General features: G+C 46.5%; 1 protein-coding gene across 1 annotated transcript in view; it reads right to left on the bottom strand.

Annotated features, from left to right (window-relative positions):
- LOC122552262 (complement C3-like) overlaps positions 1–17,125 on the bottom strand; it is a 125,670-nt gene that overhangs the window by 81,321 nt on the left and 27,224 nt on the right. Inside the window, exons 13-16 of the mRNA XM_043694949.1 lie at positions 13,184–13,387; positions 6,815–6,979; positions 5,256–5,385; positions 4,820–4,891 (exon numbers count right to left, since the gene is read on the bottom strand). Of these exons, the coding sequence (XP_043550884.1) occupies positions 4,820–4,891; positions 5,256–5,385; positions 6,815–6,979; positions 13,184–13,387 (571 nt within the window). The remainder of the gene's footprint in view (positions 1–4,819; positions 4,892–5,255; positions 5,386–6,814; positions 6,980–13,183; positions 13,388–17,125) is intronic.

Raw genomic sequence — 17,125 nt, 5'->3', positions numbered from 1 at the left:
ACATACAAGATAATCAGAGGGTTAGATAGGGTGGACCGGGAGAGCCTTTTTCCAAGTATGGGGATGGTAAACACGAGGGGACACAACTTTAAAGTGAGGGGAGATAGGTATAAGACAGATGTCAGAGGTAGTTTCTTTACTCAGAGAGTATTCAGGGTATGGAATGCTTTGCCTGTAACGGTAGTAGATTCGTCATGTTTAAGTGCATTTAGGTCGTCATTGGACAGGCATATGGACGTACATGGAATAGTGTAGGTGGGATGGGCTTCAGATTAGTATGACAGGGCGGCGCAACATCGAGGGGCGAAGGACCTGTACTGCGCTGTAATGTTCTATGTTCTATATGTTCCATTATTGAATGGTGGAGCAGGCTTGAAGGGCCAGACGGCCTACTCCTGCTCCTGGTTCTTAGGTTCTTACGTTCATCTGAGTCCTAAGGGGCCAACCCCTTGTACTGAGTCTGTGATTTCTGGGGATAAATTTGCTGTTGGGAACATATGACTCGTACAAAAGTTACTTTTATATACTTAGGAAGACCAACTCGCATTTCCATAAAGCGCTTGACATAATAAAACATCCTATGGCATCTAACAGGAGCGGCTATCAAACAAAATGTGGCAGTGAGCCACACATTAACATTGGGCAAAGATCACTGACAAAGGCTCTAAGCAGCATCTCTGTGGAGCAGGAAAAGAAGCAGAAAGCTTGAGGAAGGAATTTGCTTTGTTGTTCACTCGTAGGACAAGAGCGTCGCTGGCTGGACTTGCATTTATTGCCTGCTCCTAGTTGTCCTTGAGAAAGTGGCGGTGAACTACCTTCTTGAATTGTTGCTAAATTTGTTAAACCCAGGGCTGAGGGAGCTGAAGCATGGGTGTAAATTTGTGAACCATAGGATTATTCTTTTCAAAGCCTTGTTGGTTAGCTCAGTTGGCTGGATGGCTATTCTGTCAGACAGAGTGACAGAAACAGTGTGGGCTCAATGCCTGTCACTGGCTGAGGTTACCATGAAGGACTCTCCTTCTCAACTTCGCTCCTTACCTGAGCTGTGGTGACCCTCAGGTTAAACCACTGTCACATGAGAGAGCAGCCCTGTGTTCTGGTGAAACTATGGTGATGTTATGCACATGGAATACCATTTGGATCTTTCAGGAGTAATCAGTCAGCCCTGGTCAATCCCTGTAGCCCAACAGATTTATTTCCTTTCAAAATCATTGATTTACATCCTCTTCCAGCTACCTGCAGCAAAACCCCCGTCATTCCCGTGTCTAAAGTATTCCTCCTCACATAACTTCTGCGTCTCTTGCTCATTAAATCTTTGTTTCTTCATCCTAACACTATTCATTGCTGGGAGTAGTTGTGACTTGACTACCTTATACAAAGCTGCCATAATCTTGCACACCGACAACAAATCACTGTTGTGCTGTTTATTTTTCTGAATTTCAATCACTAAATGTCCATTTACACCAATACTTTCAAATTAAGTCAGGTTTCTGGAGGCTTTACTGTTGAATTCTTGTGCACTTTTGACCATCCAACTTAAAATGGCCGACCACCTGATCATGGATGCCTTAATCTAAAACAAAGAATGGGGCAGAACTAAAACAAAAACAGCAATTGCTGGACAGACTCAGCCAACCTGGCAGCACCTGTGGGGCAAAAGCAGAGTTCACATTTCGAGCCCATGTAACCTTCATCAGAACCAGGAGCAGCTAGGAAAAAGTGGTGCTCGTTGTGAAGATTGAGTTGGGAGTGTTGAGTCAATTGGTGGAATGGAGCCCAGAGAATGAGAGAGAGAGATATGAAAGGGATATGCAGGCAAGGATATTATTGACACTTAAGTAGGACAGAAGAGAAGCTGAATAAATGATAAGTGGAGCTCAGAGTGGGAGAAATGTGTTGAAAGCAAACTGTGCAATGTGATAATAGGACTGATGACACTTCACCTGACAAAGGGGCAGCGCTCCAAAAGCTTGTGACTTCAAATAAACCCATTGGACTATAATCTGGTGCTGTGTGACTTCTGACATAATAGGTCTGAGGGTTGGGTAAGTTTGGATTGGCTGCGCTAAAAGCAACTCATGTCATAACAGGCCCAGGTGTGGGGCTGGGCAAAAGCACGGAAGGATGGAATCAAGGTCTGAAGTTATTGAACTTGATGGTGAGTCTCAGAGGCTACAGGGTCCCCAAGTAGAACATGACATGTTGCTCTTTGAGTTTGCGCTGAGGCTTGCTGGAACGCGCCAACACACCTGAGACAAGGACGTTAGCATGGTAACATGGTCGCATGTTGAAGTGACAGGCGATTGGAATCTTAGGGTCATTTTTGTGGACAGGTTGCAGGTGTTCTCCAAAACAGTCACCCAGTCTGCATTACCTCTCCCCAGTACAGAGGAGACCACATTGTGAACAGCAAATACAGCAGACTAGATTGAGTGCAATGCAGTTAAATTGCTCTGTCACTTGGAAGGTATGTCCGGATAGTGAGGAGGGAGCAGGCAGCTTTCCCTGTGAAAGAAGGCCTCAAAAGTGTCCATCTTTTTTTCTCAATCACAGAATCTCTGCTATCCTGCTTGACAGGGCCCTGGGCTTTGTCCAATCCAACTTCCCTCACTCCTTCTCTTCCCCCACCCATGCCGTACAACAGTGATTGGGTGCCCCTGTCCTTACCTACCATCCCACTAACATCCACATCCAAAAGATCATAAGCTGCCATTTACACCACCTCCACCAACAGACACATATTCCCCTCCTTTCCCGCGTCAGCCTTCCACAGGGACCATTCCCTGCAGGTCATCTTGGTCCAATCCTCCTCCATTCCCAGCACCTCCCCAAGCCCCCATGACACCTTCCCCTGCAATCGCTGAAGGTGTAACTTCTATCTGTTTACTCCCCCCCTTCTCTCTATCCAAGTTTCTAGATACACCTTCCAGGTGAAGCAGCAATTTACCTGTACACGCGGCCCGAACATATTACAGGGAACATTCCAGGACCAGGGACCAGGGAGCTGCTGGGAAGGTAAATTTCCCATTGAAATAAATAGGTTCGCTCCTATCCGTGGTTTCAGGCTTCCGTGGTAGATCTTGTAACGCATTCCCCTGTGGGTATGGGGGGGGAGGTGGTCCTACTGTACTACATAATATCAAACAATCCCTAATGTTGCAGACAAAGGCGATTCGGCCCACCAAGTCTGTAACAATCCTCTGAACAGCATCCACCCAAACCCATTCCCCATCTGATCCCACATTCGCTCTCTAACTCTAGAACGAATTATACTGTAAAAGGAAGAGCCTTGAGAAAAGTTGATGAGCAGAGAGATCTGGGAGTTCAGGTCCATTGTACCCTGAAGGTGGCTGCACAGATGGATAGAGTGGTCAAGAAGCATATGGCCTGCTTGCCTTCATCGGATGGGGTATTGAGTATGAGAGCTGGCAGGTCATGTTAAAATTGTACAAGACATTGGTTCAGCCACATTTAGAATACTGTGTACAGTTCTGGTTGCCATATTACCAAAAGAATGTGGACGCTTTGGAGAGGGTGCGGAGAAGGTTTATGAGGGTGTTGCCTGGTATGGAAGGTGCTAGTTATGAAGAGAGGTTGAGTAGGTTAGGTTTATTTTCATTAGAAAAAAGGAGATTGAGGGGGGACCTGATTGAGGTCTACAAAATCATGAAGGGTATAGACAGGGTGGGTAGAAATGAGGGTGAGGGATTCAATAACGAGAGGTCATGCTTTCAAAGTGAGAGGAGAAAAGTTTAAAGGGGATACACGCTGTAAGTATTTCACACAGAGGGTGGTGGGTGTCTGGAACACGTTGCCAGCAGAGGTGGTAGAGGCAGGCACAGTAGATTCATTTAAGATGCGTCTGGACTGAAGCAAGAGCAGGTGGGGAGCAGAGGGATACAGATGCTTAGGAATTGACCGACAGATTTAGACAGTAGATTTGGATCGGCTCAGGCTTGGAGGGCCGAAGGGCCTGTTCCGGGGCTGTAAATTTTCTTCGTTCTTTGTTGTATTTATCATAACTAATCCATCTAGCCTGCACATCCCTGGACATGACAACGAAGTTTGCACATTTGCCCTGTATCTGCATGGGTTTCCTCCAAAAATGCAGAAATTAGTTGAATTGGCCATGCTTTATTGCCCCACAGTCTGCAGATTAATTAGGTTGATTTGCCATGTTAACTGTGGGCATAGGACCCTTCGGAGGGTCAGGGAAGACTTTATATAATCCTCACAGTGCAGATAGAGGCCTTTTGGTCCAACAAGTCTGCACCAACCCTCCAAAGAGTATCCCACTCTATCCCTAAAAACCAACACTTACTACCACCTAGCATGTACACTACAGGGCAATTTAGCATGGCCAATCCACCTCATGTGCACATCTTTAGGCTTTGGAAGGAAACCAATGCACCTACAGGAAACCCATGCAGACGCTGGGAGAGTACAGGAGCTGGGACGTCATGCTGTGCCTGTACAGGACATTTGTTTTGGGCCATTTTTAGAATATTGTGTGCAATTCTGGTCTTCCCCCAGACTGGCAGTCACCCATGGTTGGAATTGAACGCAGATCCCTGGTGTTGTAAGCCAACATGCCTATTCACTTGATGGCTGAATGACTTTCATGTTCACTATGATGAGTTATTATAGATTTGTTTTACAGAGGAAGAAATTCTGACACCAATTATTTCTACAGCTGCACCAGGATAACATTTTAGTTGTGGGAACATAACATGTTTAAAACAAAAATCTGCCGTGAAAATGATCCTTTTATAAATGTGATTTATCAAAGTGTAATTTCTCTTCAAACACAAACACATACATTTAGCCGCTTTAGCGTCCATTAATCTCGTTGAACGGCGTTTACGTTTCATTGACTGTTGGCACTTCAGCTCTGTAATAGATGTTTGAGAAAAATGCATGTTAGGATAAAAGTTATAGTCGTGCAGTTTAAAACTTATTCACATTATGAACTTCCAAGTATAATTGCATGTGTCATGGCCTAGGGAATTAAGAGGAGAATTTATCAAAGGAAAATAACTGCAAATTAAAGTTGCAGTCATGATGGAATAAACGCAGCATAGATGTGTACCGTCAAACTGTACTAGACTTCAGCACAGATCCAGAACTGTGCACTAAACTAGTATTTCATTCATTCTCAAACACAAGTTATCTCGGCAAATAGAATTTCAACATCGCCAGAATCCCCTTTACATGTTGTAGAAGTTAATTCAATGAGTGCTTCTAGAAACTAGTACCTGTCCTTGTAGGTGTCTTGAGGTCACTGCTTGTTATAATTGTCAGTCCCGCATCTGTGAAAACGCCAAGAACATCACTGCCACTTCCAGGCGTGCATCCAATGTCATTCTTCTCGACAATGTCCCAGATCTGTATGAAATACACACAAAGCTGCTACATGAATCAAAAACAATTGACAAGGTGATGCAGATGCTGCCTCGCTTTCTCTCTGGCTAGAGAGTCAGTAGTACAATGAAAATACAACCCACCAATCTGTGCCCATCCGCTTTCATTTCCCCAAAAAGAGAAAAAAAATGCGGCAGATACTGGAAATCTAAAACAAACAGTGAAAATATTCTGATGGCAGACGATATACAGAGACTGCAGGACGTGACAGAGGGAGCCAGTCCCAAAATGACCTCAATAACCTGCCGCAATAAATCTTGAGAGGAGGTCTGCTTTGGACCACCATAGGCATCACATGCAACAAAGACCTTTGACCCCCTTCATACCCCTGTCATTTTGAACACATAAAAATGGGATTGCCCTCAGGAAGCTCAACATGAAGACCTCAGGGGTTGTTAAGATATCTCTGTAAACGTATGTATAAAGTATAAGCTGCCACCCACCAATTCCCCCAAAACACACACCCCAACACTTTCCACCCCCAGTGAAAACGACAGTTTTGAGGCCTGGTTACTCCGATTCCAATCTCTGGCACCATGTTGGTTAGGCCAGAGGCCCGGTCTGTTGTGGACAATATTCAGACCCATGTCTTTCAGACTGTAGCTGAACGTTTCCTCAATGGAACCATGAGAAGGAGCTGAACCTACAGTGAACTACAATACAATGAATTTTAGCTCAGTCATATCATCCACTTGGTCGATTAATTGCCCCAAGTAAATTGCACCATTTAAACTTGTAGAGCATTCCCAAGACCAATGGAAACACTGAAACATATCATTCCCTCCTGAAACCCTCTATACTTCTCTAAAGGGTGCATCGCAGAGCTTTGACATCCAACAGTTCTGCTGAGAGCCAAAACAAATTGTGTTAAATTTTGATTTGGAGATGCCAGTGTTGGACTGGGATGGACAAAGTTAAAAATCACACAACACCAAGTTATAGTCCAACTGGTTTAATTGGAAGCACTAGCTTTCGGAGCACCGCTCCTTCATCAGGTGGTTGTGAGCAGCGCTCCGAAAGCTAGTGCTTCCAGTTAAACCTGTTGGACTATACCCTGGTGTTGTGTAACTTTTAGCATTAAACCTTGGCTTCTTCCCTCACATGTTTTCACCCAACACCAGAATGCTCACTCTAAGTGTGGATTTACCCATCCCAACCCCAGGTCCTGTTATTTTCTGCTCTCTACTGAAATTCCCTGCTCTGCTTGTGGTCCCAAAACCACCCGTGTGAATCTCTGTCCATTTGCCAACCACTTTCTTTCAAATAATTGGAGATAAATGGTTTTTAAACCGGGTAGCCGAGAAACAAAAATACATCCAGTTTTCACACAGTATTAGCTCCTACCAGACCTTTCTCAATCTTAAAGCTTAGAAAAACATGAAAAATTACTTGCCTTACTCTGTGTTAGCTTATGTTTCTTATTCAATACGAACACAGCTTTATCTACAGCACCTAAGCCGACAATTGCCCCAGAGTCGCCTGTGATTTTCAGTCTAAACTGATTGCGAGGTTTGTAAATCTTATTTTCTTCTTCCTCATTTGCATTAGACACGATTAGCTGTGAAGAAATATATGTCAGTCCAAAATACTCATAAACATTAAATTGCTTTTTGAGTGGTGCAGCTCATTGCTGCTGAAGTAAGAGATTTGGAGCAGTAAAATTATAGAGGCAAGGAATGAAATAGCATAGAAGGAGGTCGTTAGGCTTTATTCATTTGCAAGAATTACCCAATTCACCTCACTCTAACCCCTAGCCTTGCAAACATTTGCCATCAAGTATTTATCATATTCTGCCATGAAACTTACCACGTTTATTGTGTTTTTGGGGCAACATCGCGTAATAATACATAGTAATAATGTCAGGACTTATAACACTATAGTCTATTCTGCCATTCAATAAGGTCACAAGATGGTGGCAGAGTCGACATGGAAAAGCTCACCTGTTTCTTTTCTTTTTTTTCTCTTTTTTCATTTTTTTTCTTTTACTCCCATTTTTCAGATGATATCTGCGATATCCGGGACTAAACCCAGCATCGACTCCTGGCCTCAGTGTGGACACAGACTTCTGGCCTTAGTGTGGACTCAGACTCCCGGCCCCAGTGATGACTCAGACTCCCGGCCTCAGTGTGGACACAGACTCCCGGCACCAGTGTGGACTCAGACTCCCGGCCTCAGTGTGGACTCAGACTCCCGGCACCAGTGTGGACTCAGACTCCCGGCCTCAGTGTGGACACAGACTCCCGGCCTCAGCGTGGACTCAGACTCCCGGCCTCAGTGTGGACACAGACTCCCGGCCTCAGTGTGGACACAGACTCCCGGCCTCAGTGTGGACACAGACTCCCGGCCTCAGTGTGGACTCAGACTCCCGGCCTCAGTGTGGACTCAGACTCCCGGCCTCAGTGTGGACTCTAACTCCCGGACTTAGTGTGGATTCTAACTTCGGGCCTCAGTGTGGACTCTAACTCCCAACCTCAGTGTGGACTCTAACACCCGGCCCCAGTGTGGACACAGACTCCCGGCCTCAGCTTGGACTCAGACCCCCGGCCTCAGTGTGGTCTCTAACTCCCAGGCTCAGTGTGGACTCTAACTCCCGGCCTCAGTGTGGACTCTAACTCCAAGCCTCAGCGTGGACTCAGACTCCCGGACTCAGTGTGGTCTCTAACTCCCGGCCTCAGTGTGGTCTCTAACTCCCAGTCTCAGTGTGGACTCTGACTCCCGGACTCAGTGTGGTCTCTAACTCCCGGCCTCAGTGTGGTCTCTAACTCCCGGACTCAGCGTGGACTCTAACTCCCGGACTTAGTGTGGATTCTAACTTCGGGCCTCAGTGTGGACTCTAACTCCCAACCTCAGTGTGGACTCTAATACCCGGCCCCAGTGTGGACTCAGACTCCCGGCCCCAGTGTGGACACAGACTACCGGCCTCAGTGTGGACACAGACTCCCGGCCTCAGTGTGGACTCTAACTCCAAGCCTCAGTGTGGACACAGACTCCCGGCCTCAGTGTGGACTCTAACTCCCGGACTTAGTGTGGATTCTAACTTCGGGCCTCAGTGTGGACTCTAACTCCCAACCTCAGTGTGGACTCTAACACCCGGCCCCAGTGTGGACTCTGACTCCCGGCCCCAGTGTGGACACAGACTCCCGGCCTCAGCTTGGACTCAGACTCCCGGCCTCAGTGTGGACTCTAACTCCAAGCCTCAGCGTGGACTCAGACTCCCGGCCCCAGTGTGGTCTCTAACGCCCGGCCTCAGTGTGGTCTCTAACTCCTGGCCTCAGTGTGGTCTCTAACTCCCAGTCTCAGTGTGGACTCTAACATCCGGACTCAGTGTGGTCTCTAACTCCCGGCTTCAGTGTGGTCTCTAACTCCCGGACTCAGCGTGGACTCTAACTCCCGGCCTCAGTGTGGATTTAACTCCCAGCCTCAGTGTGGACTCAGACCCCCATGCCTCAGTGTGGTCTCTAACGCCCGGCCTCAGTGTGGTCTCTAACTCCTGGCCTCAGTGTGGACTCAGACTCCCGGCCCCAGTGTGGACACAGACTCCCGGCCTCAGTGTGGTCTCTAACGCCCGGCCTCAGTGTGGTCTCTAACTCCCGGACTCAGCGTGGACTCTAACTCCCGGCCTCAGTGTGGATTTAACTCCCAGCCTCAGTGTGAGTTTTACTCCGGGCCTCAGCGTGGATTTAACTCCCGGCCTCAGTGTGGACTCTAACTCATGGCCTCAGTGTGGTCTCTAACTCCCAGCCTCAGTGTGGACTCAGACTCCCGGCCTCAGTGTGGTCTCTAACGCCCGGCTTCTGTGTGGACTCTAACTCTCGGCCTCAGTGTGGTCTCTAACTCCCGGCCTCAGTGTGGACTCAGACTCCCGGCCTCAGTGTGGACACAGACTCCCGCGACACCCGGCCTCAGTGTGGACTCTAACTCCCGGACTCAGCGTGTACACTAACTCCTGGACTCAGTGTGGATTCTAACTCCGGGCCTCTGTGTGGACTCTAACTCTCCCAGCCTCATTGCTGTGTCTAATTCCCAGCCTCAGTGTGGACACAGACTCCCGGCCTCAGTGTGGACTCTAACTCCCGGCCTCATTGTGGACTCTAACTCCCTGACTCAGCGTGGACTCTAACTCCTGGACTCAGCGTGGACTCTAACACCCAGACTCAGTGTGGACCCTAACACCTGGACTCAGTGTGGATTCTAACTCCGGGCCTCAGTGTGGACTCTAACTCACGGCCTCAGTGTGGACTCTAACTCCCAGCCTCAGTGTGGACTGTAACTCCCGGACTCAGTGTGGTCTCTAACTCCCAGCCTCAGTGTGGACTCTAACTCCCGGACTCAGCGTGGACTCTAACTCCTGGACTCAGTGTGGATTCTAACTCCGGGCCTCAGTGTGGTCTCTAACTCCTGGCCTCAGTGTGGACTCTAACTCCTGGCCTCAGTGTGGACTCTAACTCCCAGCCTCAGTGTGGACTGTAACTCCCGGACTCAATGTGGTCTCTAACTCCCAGCCTCAGTGTGGACTCTAACTCCCGGACTCAGTGTGGTCTCTAACTCCCGGACTCGGCGTGGACTCTAACTCCCGGACTCAGTGTGGTCTCCAACTCCCAGCCTCAGTGTGGACTCTAACTCTTGGCCTCAGTGTGGTCTCTAACTCCCAGCCTCAGTGTGGACTCAGACTCGCGGCCTCAGTGTGGTCTCTAACGCCCGGCCTCAGTGTGGACTCTAACTCTCGGCCTCAGTGTGGACTCTAACTCCCGGACTCAGTGTGGTCTCTAACTCCCGGCCTCAGTGTGGACTCTAACTCCCAGCCTCAGTGTGGACTCTAACTCCCGGACTCAGTGTGGTCTCTAACTCCCGGCCTCAGTGTGGTCTCTAACTCCCGGACTCAGCGTGGACTCTAACTCCCGGACTTAGTGTGGATTCTAACTCCTGGCCTCAGTGTGGACTCTAACTCCCGGCCTCAGTGTGGACACAGACTCCCGGCCTCAGTGTGGTCTCTAACGCCCGGCCTCAGTGTGGACTCTAACTCTCGGCCTCAGTGTGGACTCTAACTCCCGACATCAGCGTGGACTCAGACTTCCAGACTCAGCGTGGACTCTAACTCCTGGCCTCAGTGTGGACTCTAACTCCCGACATCAGTGTGGACTCTAACTCCTGGCCTCAGTGTGGACTCTAACTCCCGAACTCAGTGTGGACTCTAACTCCTGGCCTCAGTGTGGACTCTAACTCCCAGCCTCAGTGTGGATTCTAACTCCCGGCCTCAGTGTGGTCTCTAACTCCCGGCCTCTGTGTGGTCTCTAACTCCCGGCCTCTGTGTGGACACAGACTCTCGGCCTCAGTGTGGACACAGACTCCCGGCCTCAGTGTGGACTCAGACTCCCAGCTCAGTGTGGTCTCTAACTCCCAGCCTCAGTGTGGACTCTAACTCCCGGCCTCAGTGTGGACTCAGACTTCCAGACTCAGCGTGGACTCTAACTCCCGGCCTCAGTGTGGACTCTAACTCCCGACATCAGTGTGGACTCAGACTTCCAGACTCAGCGTGGACTCTAACTCCTGGCCTCAGTGTGGACTCTAACTCCTGGCCTCAGTGTGGACTCTAACTCATGGCCTCAGTGTGGTCTCTAACTCCCGGCCTCAGTGTGGACTCAGACTCCCGACCCCAGTGTGGTCACAGACTCCCGGCCTCAGTGTGGACACAGACTCCCGGCCTCAGTGTGGACACAGACACCCGGCCTCAGTGTGGTCTCTAACACCCGGCCTCAGTGTGGACACAGACTCCCGGCCTCAGTGTGGACTCTAACTCCCGGTCTCAGTGTGGACTCTAACTCCTGGACTCAGTGTGGATTCTAACTCTGGGCCTCAGTGTGGTCTCTAACTCCCGGCCTCAGTGTGGACTCTAACTCCCGGCCTCAGTGTGGACTCTAACTCCCGACATCAGCGTGGACTCAGACTTCCAGACTCAGCGTAGACTCTAACTCCCAGACTCAGCGTGGACTCAAACTCCCGGTCTCAGTGTGGACTCTAACTCCCGACATCAGCGTGGACTCAGACTTCCAGACTCAGCGTGGACTCTAACTCCTGGCCTCAGTGTGAATTTAACTCCCGGCCTCAGTGTGGATTTAACTCCCAGCCTCAGTGTGGATTTAACTCCCGGCCTCAGTGTGGATTTAACTCCCAGCCTCAGTGTGGATTTAACTCCCGGCCTCAGCGTGGATTTAACTCCCAGCCTCAGCGTGGATTTAACTCTCGGCCTCAGTGTGGATGATGGTAGATATACTTTTCAGTAAGTCACTGAAGGCTAACACACAGGTGCAAAAATCTATTAGGTGGGCGAATGAACTGTTCCCTTTATCACAATAGAGTTTGAGTACAGAAGTAGTGATTAGCAGTCAATTGTATAGGAGCTTGGTTTGACCACACGTGGAATACTGTGTGCAGTTTAGATCTCCTTGTTTAAGGAAAGATATCATTGCCATAGAGGGAATACAATGAAGGTTCACCAGACTTAGATTGTGGGACTGCCCTCTAAAGAGAGATTGGGAAACCGGGCCTGTATCCTCTGGGGCTCCATAGAATAAGAGGTGATTTTATTGAAACTTACAAAATACATAATGGGATATAATGTGGAGGTGCTAGTGTTGGAACAGGGTGGACAAAATCATATGAGACCAGGTTATAGTCCAGCAGGTTTATTTAAAATCACAACTTTTGGAGCACTGCTCCTTTATCAGGTGAAATGGAGGGAAGCACACAGGCACAGAATATATCGGCAGAGAGATAATGGCAAGATAATTTCAGGTAATTAGGAGTGTCAATAGATAAGTTTAAAAAAATGTAAGTGGGGTGCCGACAGGTTGAATAATAAGTGAAGGGATGACCTATGAAGCAATTAATTGAGGCAGAGAGGTAATTACAAATAACAGGATAGACATGGCAGATACAGGTAAGCTGTTTCTCCTGGGGAGTCTAGAACTAGGGGATACAATTTTCAAATAAATAAGTACGCCACTTAAGTCCAAGATGAGGAGAATATTTTTCCTCAAAGGGTTGCGAACCTTTGGAATTCTCTATCACCAAGTATTGTGGAAGCTCAGCCTTTGAGTATGTTTAAGGTGGAGATTGATAGTTTCTGATTAGCAATGACATATAGGATTATGGGAGTGGAGCAGATTAGCATTCAATCAGCCATGATTGTATTGAGTGGTGGGGCGGGATCAATGGATTGAACAGCCAACTTTTATGCCCCTATGTTCTTACATCTATAGTCCCACTTTTTCCACCTTGCTTACTATAATCCAATAAATTTGACCAACACAATTCCTTCTTCATAAAACCACGATGACTCTGTTGGTTTGCTTTATGAGTGACTAAAAATTCTGCTACCACTTTCTTAATAGTAGATTCAGTAATTTTCCCATTAACACATGCCCAGCTAGCTAGTCTATTGTTTCCTATTCAGCAGGACTGGGGCAGCATCTGTGGAGAGAGCGCAGAGTTATTTATCGCCTCTAATATGACTCTTCTTTAGAATTGAAATAAAAAAGGCTCACAGGACTCAAAATGCCAACTCTGTTTCTCGCACCACAGATGCTGCCAGACCTGCTGAGTTTCCTCAGCCAACTCTGTCTCTGGTTCAGAACTTGAGCATCTGCTGGTCTTTGTTTTATATTATAATTTCCTATTTTCTTAATTAATCCACTGGAGTTTAGAGTAAAATTGTTGAAGCCTCCTACATGAAATAAATCACATATGAAACAGGAATACTTACTGTTCCCATGCACGTGTCTTTCACATCAACCCATACAGAATCTGCAACCATTTCTGTTGCTAATCCCTTTGACAAATAGTAATAGACTAGCAGTCTGAAGGATGGAATTAGATCGGGGGTGATTAGAATTTTCATAATCGTTATGATTTGATCTTTCTGTCTTGGTTGCTGTCCAACTTTCACTATTTTGCCTTTGCTTATTATCTGGTCAAAGAGAGTGAAAAAGAAAACATAAAATAACTTAAGGAATTAACTCCAACAAACAGAAGATTTATCAATGCATACATGAAAGAAAGGGCCTTGGATAAATTTTGATGACCACAGCTCATGTAACAATTGAGAAAGGACACAGTACATTCACCAGTAAAATATCTGAATCAAAACGATAAACATTATATTACTATTTTTAATAAATTCCAAATGTCAACAGAAGGTTAATGTATTACTACCTGAGCCACGAGCTAATAGGCACAGGGTCAATAAAATTAAGCAGGAAAATAGGTGGCTCAAAGATTGGTGTAGGATTAATAGGTTTGAATTTGTGGGACATTGGCACCAGTACCAGGGAAGAAGAGATCTAGTGGGTGTCATATGTAGACCCACAAGCCGCATTGGTGATATTGGGAATGGCGTTATTAGGAAATTATAGGTGCATGTGATAAGGGAATATTGGCGATCATGGGTGGTTTCAATCTGCACATGGAATGGGCAAATCAAATTAGCCGCAATGCTACGGAGGAGGAATTTCTGGAGTGTATATGGGATGGTTTTCTTGACCAATATGCGATGACACAGTCTTCATCTGAACCGCACTGGAACCAGAGTCCTAATGAATTGCATAACTAGGGCTGTAGGCAGGACTTTAAACTAAATGCTTGGGGTGGGTGGGAGTGTGCGAGGAGATGGGGAAGGGGAGAGGAAGAGATCGGTTAGAGGGGGAAATTAGAAAACACGAGTTAAAGGTGGAGGCAAGAGGGTAGGTTAGCAATGTGGTGGATGGTTACCAGACAGAAAAGATGAGGGACAGAAGAGGTGAATATCTTTATACACCAAAGAATTACAAAGATGTAGAGATATTTACTAGTGGAACAAATTTAAAAGCTTTGGATCTAAATCCATGAAGCATTCGAAATAAAGTAGATGAACAAATCACACAGATAGATGTAAATGGGTATGATATGACTGGGATTACAGAGACATGGCTGCTGGGTGACCAGGGATGGGAACTGATTGTCCCAGGATATTCAGGAGGTAGCAAGGACAGGCATAAAGGAAAAGGTGGGGGAGTGGCATTGCTGGTTCAAGAGGAAATTAAACACAATAGTGAGAAAGGATAGGAGCCCTGGCAATGTGGAGTCTGTTTGGGTAGAGTTGAGAAATAGGTAAAAACAATGACTGCAGATGCTGGAAACCAGATTCTGGATTAGAGTGGTGCTGGAAAAGCACAGCAGTTCAGACAGCATCCAAGGAGCAGGAAAATCAACGTTTTGGGCAAAAGCCCTTCATCTTCCTAATAAAGGGCTTTTGCCCGAAACGTCGATTTTCCTGCTCCTTGGATGCAGTCTGACCTGCTGTGCTTTTCTAGCACCACTCTAATCCAGAATAGAGTTGAGAAATACCAAAGGGCAAAAAACATTAGTGGGTGACATACGTAGACCCACAAACCGCAGTGGTGATATTGGGAATGGCGTTATTAGAAAATTAGAGGTGCATGTGATAAGGTAATATTGGCGATCATGGTTGATTTTAATCTGTACATGGAATGGGCAATTCAAATTAGCAGCAATGCTGTGAAGGAGGAATTCCTGGGGTCCGTATGGAATGGTTTTCTTGACCAATATGCAGAGGAACCCTAACTAGTGAGCAGGTCATTTTGGTCTGGATACTGTGTAATGAGAAGGGAATCATTGCCAATCCAGCTCTGTGAGACCCCTTGGGGATGAGTGACAAGAACATGACAGAATTTTATATCAAGATGGAGATAGTTGATTTGGAGACTACGGTGCTGAATCTTAATAAAGGAAACCATGAAAATATGAGGCGTGAGTTGGCCTTGACAGATTGGGGAGAGTTACTTGAAGGGATGACAGTGGACAGGCAGTTGCAAACATTCAAGGAATACATTTGGGAAAACGACAACAACTGTTTATTCCTGTCCAGCACAAAAGCAAAATGGGTAAGGGGGCCAATCCATGGATTACAAAGGAAATGAGAGATACAGTCTGATCCAAGGAAGATGCATAAAGATTGGCCAAGAAAAATAATACATCTGAGGATCAGGAGCATTTTAAAATTCAGCAAAGAAAGACCTAGGGGTCTGATTAAGAAGGGGAAAATATAGTACAAAAGTAAGCTTGCAGGAAACAAAAAGACTGACAATAAGAGTTTCCATACATACGTGAAGAGAAAGAAATTAGAGAAGACAAATGTAAGTCCCCTACAGATAGAAACGGGAGTGTGTATAATACAGGACAAAGAAATGGCTGAGCAACTGAATACATACTTTGGTTCTGCCTTCACAAAAGAGGACACAATCCAGATACCAGAAATGTTGGAGAATGCAAGGCTTAGTGAGAGGGAAGAACTGAGGGAGATCAATATTAGTAGAGAAATGGTCCTGGGAAGATTGAGGGGATTGAAGGTGGATTAATCCCTAGGGCCTGATGATCTACATTTCAGAGTACTTAAGGAATTGGCTCCAGTAATAGTGGATGCATTGGTGGTCATCTTCCAGGATTCTATAGACTCTGGAAGAATCCCTGCAGATTGGTGAGTAGCTAATATCACTCCAATATCCAAAAAGGGAAGTAGAGAAAAACCATGGAATTATAGATCAGTTGTGGGGAGAATTCTCAAGATGGAAATGTGTTGCTGGAAAAGCACAGCAGGTCAGGCAGCATCTAGGGAACAGGAGAATCGACGTTTCGGGCATTAGCCCTTCTTCAGGGAGAATTCTCAAATCCATTAATAAGGACTTTATAGTGGAGGATTTAGAAAGCAATGGCTGAATCAGACAGAGTTGGCATGGATTTAAGAAGGGGAAATTATGTTTGACAAATCTGTTGGAATTCTATGAAGATGTAACTAGTAGAGTTGACAAGGGGGAGCCAGTCGATTTGATATATTTGGACTTTCAGGAAGTGTTTGACAAAATCCCACTTAAGAGATGATTGTGCAAGATTAAAGCACATAGGACTGGGGGAAGTGTATTGAGATGGATAGAAAACTGGTTTGCAGAGGGGAAACAAAGAGCAGGAATTAATGGGTCCTTTTCAAATTGGCAGGCGGTAACTAGTGGGGTGATACAGGGATCAGTACTAGAACCCCAGCTATTCACAATATATAGTAATGACTTGGATGAGGGAACAAAATGTAATATCTCAAAGTTTGCAGATGATACCAAGTTGGGTGGGAGGGTGAAGTCTGATGAGAATGCAGAGACCCTTCAGTATGATCTGGACAAGTTTGGTGAGTGAACAAATCAATGGAAGATGCAGTACAATTTGGATAAATCTGAGGTTATTCACTTTGAAAGCAAAAGCAAGAAGACAGTTTACTACCTGAATGGGTGCAAACTGGGAGAAGTGAGGGTGCAGCGGGACCTGGTTGTCCTTGTACACCAGTTGCTGAAGGTATATATTCAGGTGCGGCAGGCGGTAAAGAGGGAAATGGTATGTTGGCCTTCATTGCGGGAGGTTTCGAGTACAGGAGCAGGGCTGTGTTGTTGCAGTTGTACAGGGCCTTGGTGAGGCCACCCCTAGAATATTGAATGCAGTTTTGTTCTCCTTTTCTGAGGAAGAATGCTCTAGCGGGAGTGGAGCAAAAGGTTTATCGGTCTGATTCCGGGGATGGTGGGACTGACGTATGAGGAGGGATTGACTAGGTTAGGATTGTTTTCACTGGAGTTCAGAGGGGGGAATCTCATAGAGACTTATAAAATTC

This window comes from Chiloscyllium plagiosum, chromosome 8 (genome assembly GCF_004010195.1).
Source record: "Chiloscyllium plagiosum isolate BGI_BamShark_2017 chromosome 8, ASM401019v2, whole genome shotgun sequence".
NCBI lineage: Eukaryota > Metazoa > Chordata > Chondrichthyes > Orectolobiformes > Hemiscylliidae > Chiloscyllium > Chiloscyllium plagiosum.
Note: the sequence above shows the minus strand (reverse complement) of the source record. Positions and strands in the feature narration are given on the sequence as shown.